General features: G+C 39.5%; 1 protein-coding gene across 1 annotated transcript in view; it reads left to right on the top strand.

Moving 5' to 3' along the window:
* Window positions 1-20,272: 20,272 nt before the first annotated feature.
* Cog6 (component of oligomeric golgi complex 6) overlaps window positions 20,273-20,991 on the top strand; it is a 73,225-nt gene continuing 72,506 nt past the window's right edge. Inside the window, exon 1 of the mRNA XM_076871996.1 lies at window positions 20,273-20,450. Coding sequence (XP_076728111.1) covers window positions 20,298-20,450 — 153 coding nt within the window. The 5' untranslated portion in view covers window positions 20,273-20,297. The remainder of the gene's footprint in view (window positions 20,451-20,991) is intronic.

Genomic DNA, 20,991 nt, shown 5'->3' with positions numbered 1-20,991 from the left:
GCCTCAGCAATTTAACGAGGTGCTAAGCAACTCAGTGAGTGTGACCCTGTCTCTAATAAAATACAAAATAGGGCTAGGGATGTAGCTCAGTGGTCCAGTGCCCCTGAGTTCAATCCCTGGTACCCTCCTCCACCCCCCCCCCAAAAAAAAAAACCCAAAATAAACATTTTCTTTTTATAAACTGATTATCTTACTCAGGTATTTTGTTACAGTGACAAATACACATTGTTCAAAGGTGGCAGAGGTTAGAACATGCTCAGAGGCCAGTTCTCTTTACTGACGGGTCTTCAGAGAAGGCTGGGGTCCATCAGGAGCTATGGGTGGCATTGGGCAGGGGCTATTACCAGGGATGACTCTGAGTTTTTATGAGCTGTGTTCTGCCTCCTTGACCACATGAATCTTTTCTTATTTTTAAACAATTTCAAGGTACTATGCCAGGCTTAATTCTCACCATGCCTAATTTAGTAACAAAACCATTTCCTAAGCTGGAACAGGTGAACACCATGAATAACTATAAGGCACCTGCCAGGATCATTGGTTTTAATGTAAAAGTGCATTCCCACATTCTCTCTCAGAAGAGACTCCAATGTCAAGTATTTCAAACACCAGGGAAGTGTGTGTGCTTGTGTGTTTTTAATTTTTTCTTGAAATTATATTAACAGTTCTAGTCACAAACAATATTCACAACCATTAACTGTTTCTTCTGATTGCTAAATAGTCAAAACTCAGTATCAAAAATGTCAAAACCATTTGAACAACCAATAAAAAAAATGTCAAAACCAGTCCTATGATAAATTATGTTATTTTCATTACCCCAATCGTCCCAATAATCTTTTCCTACAGAAGATAACTAGATAACATCACACTGAATGAGCAGTTTTAATATTTTCTGCCGCAGTCCAGCTGCAGCAAACTAACCCGGGGGGGGGGGGGGCGGGGGTTAAGAACAACTTGTGTACGTTGATACAGCAGGAGTAGGAGCCATTTATTGTAGGACAGGAGTGGTATTTATACATTCCACACAGCTTATCTTAATTAGCATAAACTAGATACAGCAGTCAACCAATAAGAAATCTCCACACTTAATGGCTCGCTGGAGTTACTTCACAAACCACTCCCCCTGGCAAAATGCCAGGTGCCATCCAGACTTGTTTACAGACTCTAACATTTGCCAGTCGCCATCCTGACTTGTTTACAGACTCTAACAATATCACACTGAATGAGCAGTTTTAATATTTCTTATTATCAGCAGGATGAACTCCTCTAAAAATAAACTTATACATAATCAATTACTGAGCTAGTTAATATGTAAAAGAATGAACTAGTAGATAGACAATAAATAAAGTATGAAATGGTCAATACAATTGAGAAATGGCAGATGATCTTAAAATATATCCACATTCTACTTGGAAATGGCCTTTAGAAATCTGGCATTTCTTTCTGCTCCAAATCATAGATTCATGTAGTTGAAGAAACTTGTTTCCTGTTCCACTAAATGGAGAAATATGTTCCCCAACACTACTGGATAATTTTCTGCTGAATCTTCCTTCACCCCTTTGAGTATGACCATTTCCTTGCTTGCAGCTCTAAATGATGGTTATTCCTTTCCAAAATTTCCTCTATATTGCTAAAATAATTTCAAGGGTCAGGTCACTCTGATTTCAAAGCTCATATTGTTTCATTGTATCACACTGCCTCTGAATAAATGTCTACTATGTACCACGAAGTTTTCAGAGTAATTGATAGGAACAGAAGAGTTAATGAGACCCAACACCACTCCCTAAAGTGTTTATAATCTCCTCATAGAAGAGATAATTATAGGCACATAATTATTTCTCATTGAACTGCTAAAGAAAGCCTTTAAATTCTATGAAACTTCATTCAAATGAGGTAAAAAGGATGAAACCCAGACAGAAGGAGATTGTGTTCAGGAAAAGTCTGGGAGGTGGTGATACAGGGCTCAAGGGCTAGAAGAGAGGGCATGTGCATGGTGGGCAGGAAAAGCACTGGGCATGTTTAGAAACAGGGGATTAGAACCCTTGAGATGCCGCAGAAAATAAACAAGGCAGCCTTTAATAAAATACAAGGATGCTCTTCTTAAGTCGATTCGATGAAGTTATAAAGCATCTGGAGGCCAGAGACATCAATATGGATTCTATTCTCTATACTAATATTCTCCAGTGTAGGATGTAAATCCCAGGATGTTGGTAAGAGAATGTAATGGGGGGTGTGATAAGATGGCAAAATTTCTATTTATCTTTAAATTTTATTCTTAAAAACAAACGAAATTAAGCACTATTAAAATATACTCCTTCACGGTCTTTATTTAAGGTCACATGCTGTACTTCAAGTGCAGGACAGGAAGCATGCTTTGGGGAGAGCTGGAGCTCCATGATGCAGGACTAAAAGCGTCTCTTCACTCCTTACTACATTTTAGGGAATCCCTCGAGTGCAGTGCACTGCATTATAGTGAGTTGGCAAATAAGGGAGCCCAGTTAGGTGAGTTCATAGATTATGCCATCTAATTTCAAATATGGTTAACCTGTGAACAACACAAGTTTAAATTATATAGGCCCACTTCTCTGCAGATTTTGTTGGAGATTTCTGACAATTTGAGAAAACTTGTGGATGAACCTTGTAGGCTAAAAATACTGGAAAAAAGAAAAATTATGAATGCCATGAATGCATAAAATGTGTATTTTTGACTGTGGAGGGGTCAGCATCCCCTAACACTTGCAATATTCAAAGGTCAGCTGTAAACTCATCCACAAAATGACAATAGCTTTAAAAGTGTCCTTCAGAGAATCCACAGATTTGAACATAAAACTTGTAATACAATCATAATTTTTTTTAAAAAAGTGGTGGGCCTCCTATCCTAAGTACAAGGTTTTCAACAGCCACATTACAAAAGACAAAAACAGGACTAATCAATGAGATTTGACAGGAAATACTATTCTAAAGAGTGACATTTAAAATGAGGATTATAGACCCAACTTTATTTATGATGAACCTTCTCCTAAATATCATAAATGGCATATGCCTTTAGGAAATGCCGAGAGGCTTATTTTGTTGTTGATTGGTTGGTTAGGTTTGCTCTGAAGATTCTTGAATCAGATTGAAATAAACTGAATTTGGAGCTATGACAATAACTTCAGTTTCTATATTGCAAAGTATTCAACCAAGATCTTAAAAAACAATGAGGTATATACATATAGGATAAATATGAATGCATATAAAACATATAAATATAAAAGAAGCATATATAATTCATAAATCATATACATATATAAATAAACATATATGACATAATACTAGTGACACAAATTTAGAGAGTCAAAATGTTCTTTGAAATATTAGTGAGATCAAAGTGATTAAAAATACTTTTCTCTTTTCCTTAATCTTAAAAATTTTATGCTTACTTTAGATGGTACCTCACTATTGGTATAATCATATATTTAAGTATATTTATAAATATGTGTGTGCCTGTAGACTGTTCATTCTCAAAATGTTTTACCTGAGAGGAGTTGGTAATTTTTAACAGTTTGGGGACTACTATGTTACATTTGGGAGTAGGGATTCATTGAAAGTTTGATCCAGAAAGTGACACATCAATATGTCAAGAGTCATTAATAACTCAGGAAAAGAAAGCAAGGTACTAATGTGAGGTGAATTTAAAGAACAAAAGAAGAGAGATAACTAATGAGTTGTTAAGATCCTAATCATGAGGGCTGTCTTTTGGATCTAATTACTCCCTGTGTTACTTTATGTTACTATAACAAATTCTTGATGTATTAGTTAGCTTCCTCTGACTGTGACAAAATATCTGAGACAATCAACTTATAAAAAGTAGAGGTTCACTTTGGCTCACAGAGGTGTCAGCTCATGATCAATAGGTCCCCTTGCTTTTGAACCTATGTTGAGGAAGTACATTATTATAGCGAGATGGTGGTGGAGCAATCTGATTACCCCATGACAGTTAAGCAAAAAGAGACTGGAAGAAGAAGAAGCTGGAATCCCACAGTCTCCTTCAATGGCACACCCCTTATGACTTAAGACTTCCTAGTAGGCCCTCTTCCTAAAGATTTCATGACCACAAGGCTGGGGATATAGCTCAGTTGATAGAGTGCTTGCTTTGCATGCATAAGGCCCTGGGTGGATCCCCAGCATCAAAAACAAAACAAACAGACAAAAGGATTTCGTAATCTCTTATTTATGCCATTGGCTTGAGATGAACTCTTTAACACGTGGGTCTTTTAGGGACATTCCAGAACAAAAGTATACCATTCCACCCCGGCTACCAAAGGTTCATGTCCTTTTTCACAAGGCAAAATGCATTGTGAAATGCATGTTTATCTCCAGGAGTTCCCAAATGTTTATCTCCAGGAGTTCCCAAAATAAGGGGATAATATTGGATTGCATTTTCAGAGGTTCAAGTTCATGCTTGATTGGTCCCATTGGTTTTAGACCTGTGGTGAGGCAGTATATCATGGCAGGAGTTGTGGTGAAGCAATTTCCTCCCTTCATGAAGAGAAAAGGACAGAATTGTTCCAAAGCCCAAGTGCAAAATCTCCCTGAAGACTCAAGGCAAACTCAGCTGTGAGCCTCTATAAAAATCAAAAAGGAAATTATATAATTTGGAGGGTAAACATTCCCAATCCAAAAGGAAGGAATCAGAACAAAAGACCAAAACCCAGCAGGGAAAGCTTTAAATCCTGATGTTCCTTGTTTGCCACGTTGGGCACATTATGGCAAAATGTGGCCCTCCGAGGACTCGGCCAACTCTGTCCCTGCGGACTTGCTGCTACAGCCCATGTAAGCCCTCTCTTGAGTTGGATCTACTGGCCGCCTCTGCAGCTTCCCTCAGGAGGCCTTTCACATTCCTGGCGTCTCTGTCTTCTTGGGGCTTCCACTGCAGCTTCAGCTTTACTTTTACAGCTCCACAGGTCACAGTGTTAGGGATTCCAACTCTGATACATGCTGCCTGACCTCCTAAGCTTTCCTCCAGAATCTCAGTGGAAATCTCCACCACTCCATAACTCTTGCGTTCTACATGAGCATTGAGTGAAAGATGCCAACATCTGTTGACAGCGTAAGCAGTATCAGGCCACTTGAACCATGGCTGCCTTGATGCTTGAAACTTTGAGCACCTTAATGGAAGAGCATAGGAAAATGAATTCCTGACAATCTATATGTTCCGTGGCCCTAGCTCAGCAATCGGGGTGCAAGAGGGGTCAGGGTGCACCTGGGTTATCTTCTCAAATGAAGATATGGTGATAGGTGAGGTCTTGCAGATTCCTGAGATGCCCTCAAGTCATCTTTCCTGTTGTCTTGGTGCCAAGGACTTGACTTATTTTAATGGTACTAATCTCTTTAGGAATTGCTCTCTCCTTGGCAGCCCCTTTAAATATGCCCCTTTTCTGGCCGAATGCAAGTTTTCCAAATGTTTCTGCTCAGATCCTATTTGCTCTTGATTCTCACAGTAAATTTGACCAAAAGTTGCCAGTAATACTCATGTCATTGACTGAAATTTGTGCTGCCTCGTCATTGATTCCCTTCATCAGATAAACTAGTCTGTCACCTTTAAATGCATCCTCCCACGAAGTCTCAAGGCATGGACATAATGCATCCAAATGTTTGCCATAATATGAAAATGGTGGTCTTTAGCCCAATTCCAAACAGAGTCCTTATTTCCCTGTGAAAGTTCATAAGCATAGCCTTTATTAACTTCATTTCTATTAGCAGACTGGTCTTCTGAACTCTTACCAGCTTTGCCTGCTAAGTCCACTGACAGCACTGTAGTCTTTCTCTAGTCTGCTTATCCAAACTCCCCCAGCAAACCAATTCCAAAAATTCTCCCACAGCATTTCAATACAGTCACAGCAATAGATGTATTCACAATGCTACTTTTATGTGATAGCCAACTTTCCATCAGTGAAATAAAATACCCGGGATAACAAACTTATAGGGAGAAAAGGTTTATTTTGGATCACATTTTTAGAGGTTCAAGTTCATGCTTGTTTGCTCCCGTTGGTTTTAGACCTGTGGTGAGGCAGTATATTGTGGCAGGAGTTGTGGTGGAGCAAGTTCCCCACTTCATGAAGAGAAAGGGACAGGAAGAAGAAGGGACTAGTGACGCATAATTCCCTTCAAGGATGTACCCCAATGGCCTAAGACTATCCTCTAGGCCCTGCCCACCTCTTAAAAGTCCCACCACCTCCTAATAGCACCGAGGTGGGGACCAAACCTTTAACAGAAGGACCTGTGAGGACATTCCACATTTAAACAATAGCACCCCTGAAAGACCCATTTCCTAATACTATCACCTTTGGGGTTGAATTCAACATAAAAATTTTGGGGGAATACAGACATTCAGATTGTAGCACTTACACAATTTCAGAGAGTACATAAGTTATCCAGTATTTGAAGACCAAGTAACTCAAAAACTAGTAGGAATAATGAAAAATCAGTGGATAATTTTCACAGAACATGGAAATTATAGTGGAGAAATCACTTGTAGGATGATTTGAAAATGCACCCAACTTGGGAGATGTTTGGGAGAAGAGATTTCTGAGCTCTTGAGTAAGTGCTAAGGAAGAAGGAAGGAAGTGCATTCCAGGCAGAGGGACAGATGGCCAAGGAACAGCACAGCATGTATAGGAAACTCAAGTGGAAAAAGAGTGCAACAGAAATCAGAGTGCCTCTGATAGGTCGCTTAGCTCTGCTAAGATGCCGTGGTCTCATATAATCTGAAAGAAAAATCAATACCGATTAATTAAAAGCAGAAAGCTGTCAGGCCTATGCAGAAAAGTCATGTGGATGCCTCCCAGAAAGAAGGGGGAATAGATAGTTCATATGGTAAAGCTGTTGCATAGAAATGAAACCTTGAAAATACTAACTGTGGATATTTAAATTGAAGACATCGTTACACAGACATTAAATGTGTTATATGTTAAATGAGAGGGGCCAGCTGGCAACCCTGCAGATTGGGACCACAAGAACAGACTGTGAGCCCAGTGAAAGCTTGCTTTTAGAGAATAAATGCATCCTTGCCATGAAAGAGGACCCAGCCCAAGCTTTAGATGGTACATGAATATTTACACCTTGGTACTAAACTATGCATTTATGTGCATGCATGGACATGTGTGTGCCAGATGAGACTAGAAACTGAAAGGAAATAGAAAATGTGTTAAAATATTTATGCATTTTTTGAGAATGTGGAAATGTTCTGCAAGTCATGGGCAAGAAGGAAGGCTTGTTATAGAGTTGCACTGTACAAAAATAGCTAGTGGTGTGAAATTGCTTAGATAAATGTGACCACTGTGTGCTACTTTATGGGCTAGATAATACAGCCTGTACACAAAGTCTGATTACTCTATAATGTAGGTATTGTTATGATATTTTGCACATAAGGGACTAAGACCAGTGGCGTAAATTGAGTTGGCTGGTGTCATGTGGTAAGATCCAAACCATATTTTCTAATTCTCAGATCAGGGCATTTTAGCTGTGGTTTTCAAACGGTCTTCATGGGCCTTTGGGTTTTGTATATTTGCCTCAGGGCAGCATGGTGAACATGTGTGACTTTTTGATTGTCAAACAATATTTTTCTTTTGATGACAATACCTCAGTATCCTTTAAAAAAAATTTTAGTTAAAGTTTTTTAAAAAATATATATCTAAAAATAAATTTTTTGTGTACATAAAGGAATCCTTACATCTACATTCATTTTCATTAATAATCCAAGTATTCAAATTTTATTATTTATTTATTTATTTAAAAGCCTACTGGATTTAAGCTAAGGAATTAAGGCTTTATTCACCAAGTATTGAAGAGCAATTAAACGCTATAGCCCAGAAACTTTCCCAGAGATACTTCTTTTTTTTTTTTTTTTTTTTTTTTTAGAGAGAGAGAGAGAGAGAGAGAGGGAATTTTTTAATATTTATTTTTTAGTTTTCGGCGGACACAACATCTTTGTTTGTATGTGGTGCTGAGGATCGAACCCAGGTCGCACGCATGCCACGCAAGCGTGCCACCGCTTGAGCCACATCCCCAGCCCCAGATATGCAAATTTTAAATGTGAGTTGTAGATAAAATTTACGAATCAAGTAAATCTACTTACATATCTATTAATTGCTAATTTATACTTGTGTAGTTTCTGAATTTAGAGTATTGTTTCTCCAAGCATTTATATGCAACTTTAGTTTATAAGTTATTTTGAACATTTCATATTAAGTTCACCCAAGTCATATATTCTCCTAAATACTCAAAGGTCTTTGTAAATGTGATTGATTTAACAATCTGAAAAATTCTGACTTCAAGGAAATATCTAATGTACCTGGTTTTCTAAAGCATTTCAAACAGATGAGGAGGTGGAATTATAAATTTAACACAAAAACAAGATTTTCTTAAGTACTCAAATTTACTTGAGCACTTATAGTTATAACTGGTACTAAGAAGCCTAACCATAAAGATTTAATGATTCAGATCATTTAAATTTGATAAATATAGTGATTTTCTCTTATCTGTGGCATCACTTTCTGCAGCTTTGGTTATCTGTGATCAACCACAGTCCGAATATTTTAAATGGAAAATTCTACAAATAAAAAATTCCTAAGTGTTATTATAGCTTATCATTATAATTGTTTTAACATTATTTATTGTTGTTTATTCCTTAAAGTGTCAATTTACAAATTAAGCTTTATTATAGGTATGTAATTATAGAAAAAGACATATTACAGATAGAGTTTGGTGCTATCCATGGTTTTAGTATCTACTGGGGGCCTTGGAACACATCCCATGCAGATGAGGGGGCACTAGGTTCTCTCTTCAAAACTTACCAAATAATACTACATATTTTTAAATGAAAATCATCATTACACATCTTTTCAAACTGAAATTAGATGTTTAGCTGTCAGATTTAGAAACAAAACAATGTACATTATTCAGTTGATTCCACACGGTTCGAATGGCTCTTTTTATTTTTCATTTATTTTTCTTTAGTTATGGTCACCTCAAATGACTTTTGCTTTCTAAATTTGGTACAAAACTACAGATACCAAGGATTTTATCTCAATTTTTGTCTGTATGTTTATTTTTACACTATCCTGGATTATTAAGTCACTTATCATCTCTTTACTCAAAAGGATTCAGGCTGTGCTTAGAGGTTTCGGATGGGGACCTGGAACCTAGTGGCAATTTGTAGAGATATTCAACCTGTTCTGTGGGGTAATACACTGAGTCTGTTCATGTAGGAAGGGGGCTTTTCAAGTCTTTTCTTTTTCTTGCAAACTGCTACAACTGACCCCTCCTTAGCCATTTTATTTTTATTGCAACTTCTGATATAACTCTTAATGTAATTTTTCCCATCAATCTAGTTGCCTAATTTGGGTACAACACCTCTTATTTCTAACCCACCTCTTAACCCCACCACCCAGTTGCAATTGATCTCGGCTCTCTGCTCAAGTTAATTGAAATCTGCACATCGGCCCTTTCCACTCCCCCAAGCTGGAACTGTGACTAATCTTTTTACTATCTACTCAGATTTTGCACCTTTCTTATATAGATTACTTTCTTACCTGTCTCATGGACCACAAATTTATAGTTATTACGTTGACTAGAATTACCTCTCTGGTGGTGTGTGCTGTTGAGTTGGGACAGTAGATCATGGTGTCATGACCAGTGAGCAGGCATCTGGCCAAAGTGGACTTGCTTCAGGACTTTGAATGTTGAACAAAAGCAGAAAAATAACTAGCAGCAGTGTCCAAAAAAACTGGCAAATGTTTCCTGCTACTGAGATCTCTTGTTGCTGGTTGGTTTCCAGCCCAATTTTCAGTCTTTTTTTTTTTTTTTTTTTTCAGTTCTTTGAGCTGTTTCTTATCCTTCCAATAAATTACCCTCTCTGCTGCTTTGCAACTGCAGCCCCCCTGCAGCCACCGGGGGCTGCACAGACGACTAGATGGGTACACTTAGCAGAGAGAGGGCTGGAGGCCATGTTCCTGCTCCTCGGATCAGTCACTGCTACCTTTCTGCAGGTTTCATTTGAAGAGGGGAATCTATTGCTAAAGGTTTTGAAATCTTTACATCTGTGACTTGTGAGGTTTCAATCACTAAACCCAAATTTGGAGAATTTCAAGGACAAATTAGAGGATAAAAACAACCTCGAAAAAAAAAAATCTCTGAGGCAGAAAGAAAATGGAGCAGGTTTCAAATTGATGAGGGAACAGAAAGAAGAAAGAAATCAAGGGATATTTCTTTGTGAAAATCTTCAATGCCTAAAAATTGAGGACTCAGCAGTGAAGGCAAATAATAGGAGGCACAAAGAAAAGGCCAAGAGAGTCATGATGAAAGACAGGTCGGAAACACGGGATCCGCACTTCAAAATCCCTGAGGGAGATGGAGCACACAGTACAGGGACTCCAGAAGGAAAAGTTAGTTACAAGGACTTTTACAGAGGAATTGATGGGACTAAAATAAAAGGTAAAATTTTGTCCTTGATTTCTCAGCGTTTCTAGAAACTAGAAAATGTACTTTAGCTTCCACCAATCAGACACACAAACACAGACACATGGTCCAGGGACACAAGGAAACTGGCATTGTGAGGAATGGTGATGTTTGTGTCACAACATCAGTTTCCAGGGCCAGTAGTGCTGCTGTGGCTGATGACAGGTGTGTAGAGAATCAGCTAAAGAATCTAAGACTCAGCTTTCAGGCCACTGATGTCCTTATCAAACTGGATCTCGGGAGGCCTTTCTTCTGTGCATCTGACTACCTTTGTTTCTGCTAATTTTCTAAGTTTGATTCCCAGGTTTTTTTTTTTCAACTGTGATTTGCCAAATTTCTTCTTATTTTCTGAGCTTGATTCGTTCAGTATCACAGAGCATCTTTGATTTGTTTATTAACAACTAATTCTGAAGGAAAACATGGGAGAACTAATATTTGTCATCTGGTCTGATGGGTGCTAAAGACATTAAAACTAGATGGTACCAATGGATAGAGCGGGAGCAGTCTGTGGCATGTGATAACTCTTGCTACCTGTGGTCAATCTTGAGAAACAGGCCTACTAATGGCAGGGCTTTGAGAGAACCACGTACCTACTACTGCAAGAAGAACATAAAATTCAGTCATCATGGAGTGAGTGACTCTGTCTTATCTTACTGAACAGTACCAAGAATGACAAGCACAGATTCCTAAATCTTTGGTTAAAGATACAAACTGAGATTCAACAACTATGTATGAGATATGCCAAAAGAATTTCTGACCCTTATAGCTACAGGACAGAGGGGGCCAGAAAGAAAAAAGAAAAGGAAATTAAAGGAAAGAAGGAGAGAAAGAAAGAAAACATGGCAAAATTTGTCAAGTGATTTGCCCAATGTCAATCAATGCACTCACTGTCTTACCAAGTGACTTATGTGAGAATTAGGACATTTATTGTTAAAGACTCCAGAACTGGAATGTACATATGTAATCAGATTTGGAAAACTTAGGACACTCAAATCCTCAACCTACACCTGAACATCCCTTGACATCCCAAACAGCACATACTCTCCTGTACAGGATGAAGAACTTCAGCCTAAACTACAGTCAGATTTCAGCCTTTGCTACTTAAAAGAAATCATCAACAATTTATGCAATATGTATAGGAATACACTTCAAGGGTGAATATAATTTTAGCTCTGACTGAATGTACTGAGGTGGATATACTTATTATAAATTCTTGTTTCTGTAGACCTTGTGCTGGCTCAGATAACTGGAAGAGGTTAAATTGTTCAGTTCACTGATTTAAGGTTCTCTCCATTCTTGCCTATGATAAAGGAAGTTGAAGTACCAGAAAATCCTTGGTTTAATGTGGAGAAAGGACTCAACAAACTTAAGGAGATAAAGATATTCAAGTATTGGGCTTTATTTCCTCCTGATTCTAGCACCTCCCTAATTTTGTCTTCTAAGGAGAATCTAAACACTGTCTTTTCTAAGGGCTCAAGGCATAGATTGGTATGAAAAAAATTCTTGAAAAACTTGGAAACAGTTTCCTTATGTAGATTGTGAATACTGATGGAGATATAACAGTTCAAATTGGTTTCCATAATTTCTAACAATATGGTGTAATCATTTTGTATTCTAGCCAAGCAATAGCACATAACTACCAGGCAAGATGCTTATGATCACTACACTGGGTAGCATGGCAGATGTTATAATATGATCCAACTTATAAAAATATTCAGCAGTGCATAGAACCCAAATTAAATACTTCATTAAGGTCTTTTTGATTCCTTTATAACTCCTACCTCAGCCCATACTCTGGCCTCAAGAGAAGTTCACTGTGGTTGATCACATAGAAAGCAGAATAGTTGAACCAAGTGTGCATGCAATATTGATGCCTGTAATTCTTCTACCAGATAAAAGCCATCTGCTGTAGATATCGATCTGTTTTATGGATGTTTCTGAAGGACAGTGGAAAGGGATATCTTTACATTTTGTTGTTCAATTTATCTGAGAGAATAGGACTGAGATAAGAATTTATGCTGGTTCACAAACAGTGGATAAGGGTTTGGTTCACTGGCCAAACACCTGTTCAAAACAAAGTGGAAATACTGGTGACAAGAAGGCTTAGAGAAGAAATATGTGACTGTGTCACTTGGGGTCCTGGGTTAAAATTTTTCTGAGTCAGCTGAATGTGTGAATGAATGAAAAGGCCCCTTTGCAATGGATGCTCTCAAAAACCAGGTGGAAAAAAAGCAACAAACATTCCCTCTGTGGACTTCAGTCATTCTTCTTCCTAACCACCTCTGATTTACTAATTTATGCCCATGCACAAAGTAAAACAGTGACAAGGAGATCCAATCTATAACCTGTCTTTCCCTTCACCTGACTTCTACCACTGCTGAGTGTCCAATTTGCCAGTGGTAGCCCAACATGAGCCTCTGGTATGCTAACTCATCCCAGCAGGACTAACAGCTACTGAATAATTAGATTCTTTCTCCCATGGAGGGAGAGATATTTTGTTCTTTTCAACTTGAGTCACACTTGAATTTGGTTGATTTTTTTCCTACCACCCATTGACTTATTGAATACTTCATTGCCACCATAATTTCACATTCAACTTGTTTCTTATGTAGGAAATTACTTTAAAATGAAAGAAGTAATACCTGTGAAATTCATTAGTCTTATTACTTATTTCACTATGAAGAAGCAACCACATAATAGTGTAGAAGCTACTAATGAGCCACTACAGCAACAGCCAGGAGACCACACCTCCTAAGTCTAGGGTACATGCTCTTCTCAACTAAAGATCAGTTTTTTGTCCAGTTTCTTCCATAGTCAGCATATATATACTCTAGGAACAAAGTGTGTATGAGGGATGGGGGTCAGGGGATGGAACTACTTACTATATTATTCATTTGTAAACATTTTTCTGTTTCCAAAAGTCTGATACCATTTCTTTTTTATATATTTATTTTTTAGTTGTTGTTGGACACAATATCTTTATTTTATTTATTTTTATGTGGTGCTGAGGATCGAACCCAGAGCCTCGCACATGCTAGGCAAGTGCTCTGCCACTGAGCCACAGCCTCAGTCCCTGATACCATTTCTAATGCTGGCCTTGAAACTCTTTGTTTCTTAAATCTCTGCTGCCTCTTGAAACTGTTAAAACAGATGTTAATAACTGAGCTTAGGTCTTGTGATTTAAGCTGTTAGGATGCTTGGATTGAGAACTTATAAGGTAAAAACATTCCTTAAGCATATGTGTATGGGGGTGGGGAGAGTATATGTTGATATTGCCTATTTGAAGGACAACCTCTGGTGGACATTTGGCATCCACCCATCCATTCATCCATCCATCCATTCATTCATGTGCTTGTTAGTGGGAATGGAGCTTGCACAGTACATAAATCCTTTTTCTGTATTGGATCAATTTTCTATTTTCTCAGTTCTCCTGGCATTAGGCCCAAACCTATTATCTAAGCTCTGAAATGAGAAGCATCTGTCCTTGACCTTTTTTTTATTTGTTTATTTTGGTACTGAGGATTGAACCCAGGGGCACTCTATAGCTGAGCTACATCCCCGGGTCGTTTTATTTTGAGACAGGGCTGTTGAGCCTGTTTATTTATTTGTTGGTTCTAATTAGTTGTACATGACACCAGAATGTTCTTCGACTCATCGTACACAAACAGAGCAGAAACTTTAACTTCTCTGGTTGTACCCAAAGGAGGGTTACACCATTTGTGCAATCATACATGTACCTAGGGTAATGATGACTGTCTCATTCCACCATCTTTTCTACACCCATGCCCTTTCCTGTCTCCCCTTTGCCCCATCCAAAGTTCCTCCACTCATCCCATGCCCCCCACTCATTTTGGATTAGCATCCACTTATCTTAGAAAATTTTTGGCCTTTGGTTTATTGGGACTGGCTTACTTTGCTTAGCATGATATTCTCTAACTCCATCCATTTACCTGCAAATGCCATAATTTTATTCTTTTATTGCTGAGTAAATGGGGAAGAGAGGAAGAGCATGGGAAGAAGATTACCTCTACATAGGGAAGAGGGGTGGGAGGGAAAGGGAGGAAGAAAGGGAATTGCATGGATGGTGGAAGGAGACCCTCGTTGTTATACAAAATACATGTATGAAGATGTGAGGAAAAAAAAAAAGAATAGCGTTACCCTAGATTAGGTAGAGAGAAGTGATGGGAGGGGAGGGGAGGGGTTGGGAAGATAGGAAGACAGACATTATTATTACTGTGTGTATATAAGTGACTGCATGACCAATGTGATTCTGCAAACTGCATACTCAGAAAAATGAGAAATTATATCCCATCTGATTCAAATGTATGATATGTCAAGATCATTGTATTGTTATGTGTAACTAAGTAAAAAAACATAAAAAATACTTCATTGTGTATATATACCATAGTTCTTTACCCACTCATCTATTGAAGGACATCTAGGTTGGTTCCACAGTTTGGCTATTATGAATTGACCTGCTGTAAACACTGATGTGGCTGCATTACTAGAGTTTGCTGTTTTTAAGTCCTTTGGGTATAGACTGAGGAGTGGGAGTGCTGGATCAAATGGTAATTCCATTTCCAGTTTTCTAAGGAGTCACCATACTGCTTTTCAGATTGCCTGCACCAATTTGCAGTTCCACCAGCAACATGTGAGTGTGTGTTTTCCCCCACACCCTTGCCAACACTTATTGTTGTTTGTATTCTTGATAATTGCCATTCTGACTGGTGTGAGATGAAATCTTAGGGTAGTTTTGATTTGCATTTCTCTAATTACTAGAGGCATTGAACATTTTTTCATATATCTGTTGATCGAATGCATATCTTCTTCCAACAAGTATCTGTTCAGCTCCTTAGTCCACTTATTGATTGGGTTCTTTGTTTTATGTTAAGTTTTTTGAGTTCTTTATATATCCTGGAAATTAGTGCTCTATCTGATGTGCATGTGGCAAAAATTTGCTCCCAAAATGTAGGTTCTCTGTTCACCTCATTGGTTGTTTCTTTTGCTGAGAGGAAGCTTTTTAGTTTGAATCCATTCTATTTATTGATTCTTGATTTTATTTCTTGCACTTTTGGCTGGCCTTGAATTTAACAATCTTCTTGCCTCAACCTCTGGGGTCGCTGGGATTACAGATGTGCATCATAGCACCCAGCCTGTCCTAGACTTTGCATCAAGAGAAAGTGACACAAAAATCATGGACAGTGGAGACTTCTTCAGAGGGTAATAGAATTTTAGGCAACACAGAGTTTCCAGGCACGGCATCAGCAGCTGTGCCACAGAGGAATCTTATGTCTAGGGTCGATAGTATGGGTATAAAATCTGATGACAGTGGATCTATGACAAGCTGTTCTGTGCAGTTATTTTGTGTATTTGCTTTTGGTGGCTTCTGCCTCTCTTACAAGCTTGGTTCTTTCTCTTTCCTATTAATTCTAAGACATACTCAAAATTCCTTCAGTAAATAATTTTCTACTTAACTCATGCACAGTTTGCTCCTTTTAGCTTCACTTATGAACCATAACTTATAAAACCATAAAACTTCAATACTTTTCATTTGTTAAGGATTTAACTTACTGATATATGTTATGCAACATGCTGTGCTGGAAACTAGGAAGGTAGAGATGCCTGACAGAGTCTCCATTATATAGGTACTTTGAGTCTAGCTGGAGAACAGCAAATACATAAATCATTTTTAAAAATAATCAGATGAATCAAGTTATAATAGGCATCATATGTTAAGGGCTATGGAATTTGCATAAGAGATTAGTTAATTCTGCTTAAGGAGAGCTGCATTGTGAACATGCAGAGAAGAATTGGTATCTGTGGGGAGTCCTGAGGATAAATATAATTTGATCAATCTCACAAGAGCAGGCATTCCTAGGTCAGTGGCGTTAGGTCTGAGTGTTTGTTAAAATTCATATGTTGAAATCTTAAGCCCCAAAATGGGGATATATGGAGGCCGGCAGAGCCCTGGGAAGTGATTAGAGCATAAAAGCAAAGGTCCCAGGTTTGGGATTATAAAGGAGACCCCAGAGAACTAGCCAGTCTCTCCTTTCCACCAGGTGAGATTAACAATGAAAAGATGACAGTTTATTGGATCACGAAGTAGGCCCTCATTAGCACTGAATCTGCTGGCTCCTTGACCTTGAACTTCCCAGCCCCCAGAACTGTAAGAAATCAATTTCTATTGTTTATAAGCCATCCAGTCCAAGGCAGTTTTGTTATAGCAGCCTGATTGGACTAAGACAAGAGGATTGTAAGAGTGAATGAATGGAGACTTAAGTTTGTAATGTGTTTGTATCCAACAAACACAGTATCGAAGTCATGGAGCAAGTGCCAGAATTAAGGTTAAAGTGATAATGTGAGATCTGATCATGAAGTCTCATGTGTACCCTGCTAGAATGTTCTTTTATTCACTAATTGCCATCATGGCTTTTAAAAAATTATTTTATTTGTATAATGCAGTGGAATGCATTACAATTCATTTTTATGTAAATTTTTTGACAGCAGAATGCATTACGATTCTTATACATACAGAGCACAATTTTTCGTATCTTTGGTTATACACAGCCATCATGGATTTTAAAGCCAAAAAAAATTAGCACTAAATCTGTGTTTTAGAAAAATAATGCTGCTGTCAGTGTGAAGACATTAAAAACCATGTCAAGACCAACACAGACCACGTTTGAAACTTCACCTGCAAAAGTTTTTTTTTTCTCTTTTGCCTACATTTCAAGGAGAGGTGTATACAACTCAAAACTGGAACCAAGAAAGCAGTAATAGAATCTTGTTTCTAACTGCCAAGTAAACCAGTAACTAGCTATGTGATCTGAGGTTAGTCATATGACCTTGGAAAGATTTCCTTAGCCTTAGATTACTCATCAGTAACAGAGTACTAATTACATGATAACATGGGAATGATTCTCACATTGTAGGGTAATTGTGAAGATAATAATAGCGTATGAAAAGAGTCTAGCAGAGTCTGATACTCAATAAATGCAGATGCTAAGTAATGGGAGCTATTATTATTAATGCAATGAAAAATGCAGAAGGCTGAAAATTCTGATTCACTAAATGTGGATTTAATAAATGTCCTTTTGATGAAACCACAGTGGTCAATGTAATGTGACTTCCACTTATCTTGGAAGCCAAAAAGCAAGAAAGCTTAAATAAGCACTCACATGAGGGTGGGAAACCGGATGAGACCTCCATTCAACTATCATGTGTAAGAAAAAAATTGCTAGTTTATCTCTGCTTGCCGTAGCTTGGCAAACATCCTTTACGCTTTTATATGCACAGATTTGTTTTCCCATTAATTGGGTCAGAGCCTTTCTTTTAATTCTGTTAGTGTTCTAGTATACTATGGAACCCAATATTCAAAATTATCTTAAATATTTTTGCTAAAAGAAAAACTTCATTCAAAAATATATGTAAGTGATAAAACACTTGAGTACTTACTTTAATTGTAGATAAATATTGATTTTTTAGCACTTGCACTATAATTGATAGCGTCACGAAATTATGTGATACCAGCTAAAAGTTGCAAAGTGTTATCCTGAATGAATGAATGTTCAGTCCTCCATAGATAACATTTTGGTTGTCTGCCTCCCTAACTCTCTCCCCACTTCTGTCTCTCTTCCCTCTCTGTGTACTTCTATTTTGTTTCTTTCTAATACAAACATGATTTGGTGAATATCTTTGACTGCACACTTGGGGAAATTTTTGTATTACCACTATAGTAGATACCTAATAGTAAGTGTGCCACATAATGATGACATTCAGTCAGTTCTGTGGAGAGGCAAACAGAGCTAAGTTATGCCAACATGTAGCATTGAGTTGCCAGCTATAAGAGTGAGCCATCTTGAAGCAGATCCTCCAACCCCCAATAAGCTCTTAGATGATGCAGTCCTAGTTGATATTGGACTGCAACTTCATGGGATACCTTGAGCCTAAATCACCTAATAACCTTGTCAACCCATGCTGTAGTTCCTGAACAACAAATTGCAATGAATATTCTTTTAAAACACAAGTTTAAGGGTAATTTTTTTTCTTTTTTGTTTTGATACTGGGTATTAAAACCAAGGGTGCTTTACCCTGAGCCAGATCTCCAGTCCTTTTAATTTTTGGAAGTACTGGGGTTGAACTAAGGGGCACTCAACCACTGAGCCTCATCCCCAGTCTTATTTTGTATTTTTATTTAGAGACAGGGTTTCACTGAGTTGCTTAGGGTCTCCCCATTGCTGAGGCTGGCTTTGAACTCTGTCTGTGATACTCCTATCTCAGCCACCTTAGCCGCTGGGATTACAGGTGTGTGCCACTGTGCCCAGCTATGTTTTATTTTGCAACAGCTTCATGCTAAATTGCTGAGGCTGGCCTAGATTTGCGATGCTCCTGCCTCTGTCTCTGGAGGAGCTGGGATTACAGGTGTGTGACACTGTGTTCAGTTTGGGTAATTTGTCAAAAGTAGCATTAGGGAACTAATATCTTTAAGGCTTAGAATAATGGTTCTCAAGCCAGGGCAAATTTGGCCCTCAGGGACATTTAGCAATTTATGAAAACATTTTTGATGGTTCTAACTGGGGATGGTGCTCCTGGCATTTAGTGGGTAGGGGTCTGGAATGCTGCTAAACATCCTATGATGAACAGAATACGTCATTGATCTCTTGTAAGCTTTTCCCAATAAGTCAGAGGTCTCTCATGCAGTCTCCAGGTACCTTTTTGGGTCTCTCCAGAATCTACTCCACTGCCCTGGCACAACTGGGCTAAGCATGTGGCAATTGGTGAGCACTGCAGGAAGTCAAAGAAAATTCTGAGCAGAGACTATGGCAGTCGGAAAGGGGAAATGTGTGTGTGAGGCGGGGGTGGGGGGTGGGGGGCGTGGCAACTATTATGTATGCTTGGGGACCACCTTTTGAATATGGCGATTGGTGCACCAAACACCCTCAAAAGTATGGGAAATACTGTTGCTAGTGAGCAAGCAGTATGGCCTAAAGAGAAAGAGTTATGCAAGATAGCAACAATGTGGGATGAGCAGCAGCTCATCAGAAGCAGAGCTGCAAGCCCAAGTCCGTGTTAAGCAGTTGCAGGAGGAATTAAAGTTGGAGCGTGAAGTGACTTTAACTCAAGCACGAACTTCAGAGGCCTGGGACAAGCTGATGGAGGAGCCAGTGGCAGGAGCCAGAACAGTTATAACCCCAAAGGTAGAGACGATAGACCTTGGCGGGTGATGTTGAGCATCTGCTCCTTCCCATCCAGCACACACAAATTCTCCATGAGAGATCATACTGCTGCTGAGTTGGCAGAACAACTTTAGACACAAAGCCAGAGAGAACGTAGCAGGATGACTGACGTTGTCTCTCACGCATAACTTATTTTCTACAGTCTATCAGAATCATATACTCTGTATTCAGTAAATACTCTTCCGAAAGACGAATCGGATAAAGTGAACTTAAGAAGAATTGCTTCATTGAACGCGTATGCCAGGCACAGGATTCAGTGCATTTTGCGTTTAACTGGTTCAGAATTTCTTAGATTCAGGAATCACGAAGCCCCTTTTAATACCTCGAATTTCTTCCTCTCACTGGAGCTACCTAGCCCGCCACCTCTCCGCTTGCTCTCTCCCCAGGAGCCGCAGCCGGTCAGCCTGGACCAGCCCGCCCTCATCAGGGCGCAAGCGCACACCGTTATGCACATGCGCAGTTCTCCCTCTGCCCGCCTGTTACCCAGTTAGGGCTGAGCTGGCAGCACCGCCCCTGGGGGCGGGTCGTGGGTCGTGAGTCGTGGGTCGTGGGTCGCTAGTCGCTATGGCAGAGGGCGGCGGGGAAGTGGTCGTTGTGCCGGCCTCCGGGGCCGCCAACGGCTTCAGCAATGGGGCAGGCGGGACGTCGGCGCAGACCAGCAACCCTCTGTCGCGCAAGTTGCATAAGATCCTGGAGACGCGGCTGGACAACGACAAGGTAACCCGGGCGAGCAGGGCCGCAGGTCCTAGAACCCCTCTTCTCCTGGGGTTGGAGCCGGACAGGGGGCGTTGTCGGTCCGCACACTCTGGCCTCCGCGCGGTGCGGGTTGCGCAGGGAGCCGCGAGTGACCCTAGACCCCCGGCGCGCGGCTCTGCCAGCTCGGGGCAGGTGAGAAGGCAAGCCCGAGAAGACCCTGGAAGGGAAAGGGGCTTCCACTTGTGGCCTCTCGGAAGGCGCCTCCCCTCACCCCCAGGTGTGAAGGTGTCTGAGATGGATGAGAAACCCGTGCTGGAGACAAAATTCTTGGGCTGCTTGGTAGGGCGTCGCGATTGGGCGTTAGGAGGGCCGAACAGTGTGAGCAGGGAGCATTTTCACTACCGGGTGAGAACAGCAACAGTTTGCAGCGCCAAAGATCTGCTTTCTACCCAAGGCGTGCATGAACTCATCTACTAGTTTTTGTTCTTGTAAACTAAGTGCTGCCTATGACTTGTGAACTTATCCACTATTTATTTTATTTTTTTTTAAAAGATAAACAACC

This window comes from Callospermophilus lateralis, chromosome 12, assembly GCF_048772815.1.
Source record: "Callospermophilus lateralis isolate mCalLat2 chromosome 12, mCalLat2.hap1, whole genome shotgun sequence".
Lineage (NCBI taxonomy): Eukaryota > Metazoa > Chordata > Mammalia > Rodentia > Sciuridae > Callospermophilus > Callospermophilus lateralis.
The sequence above is the reverse complement of the archived record's forward strand: the minus strand, read 5'-3'. Positions and strand labels throughout refer to the sequence as shown.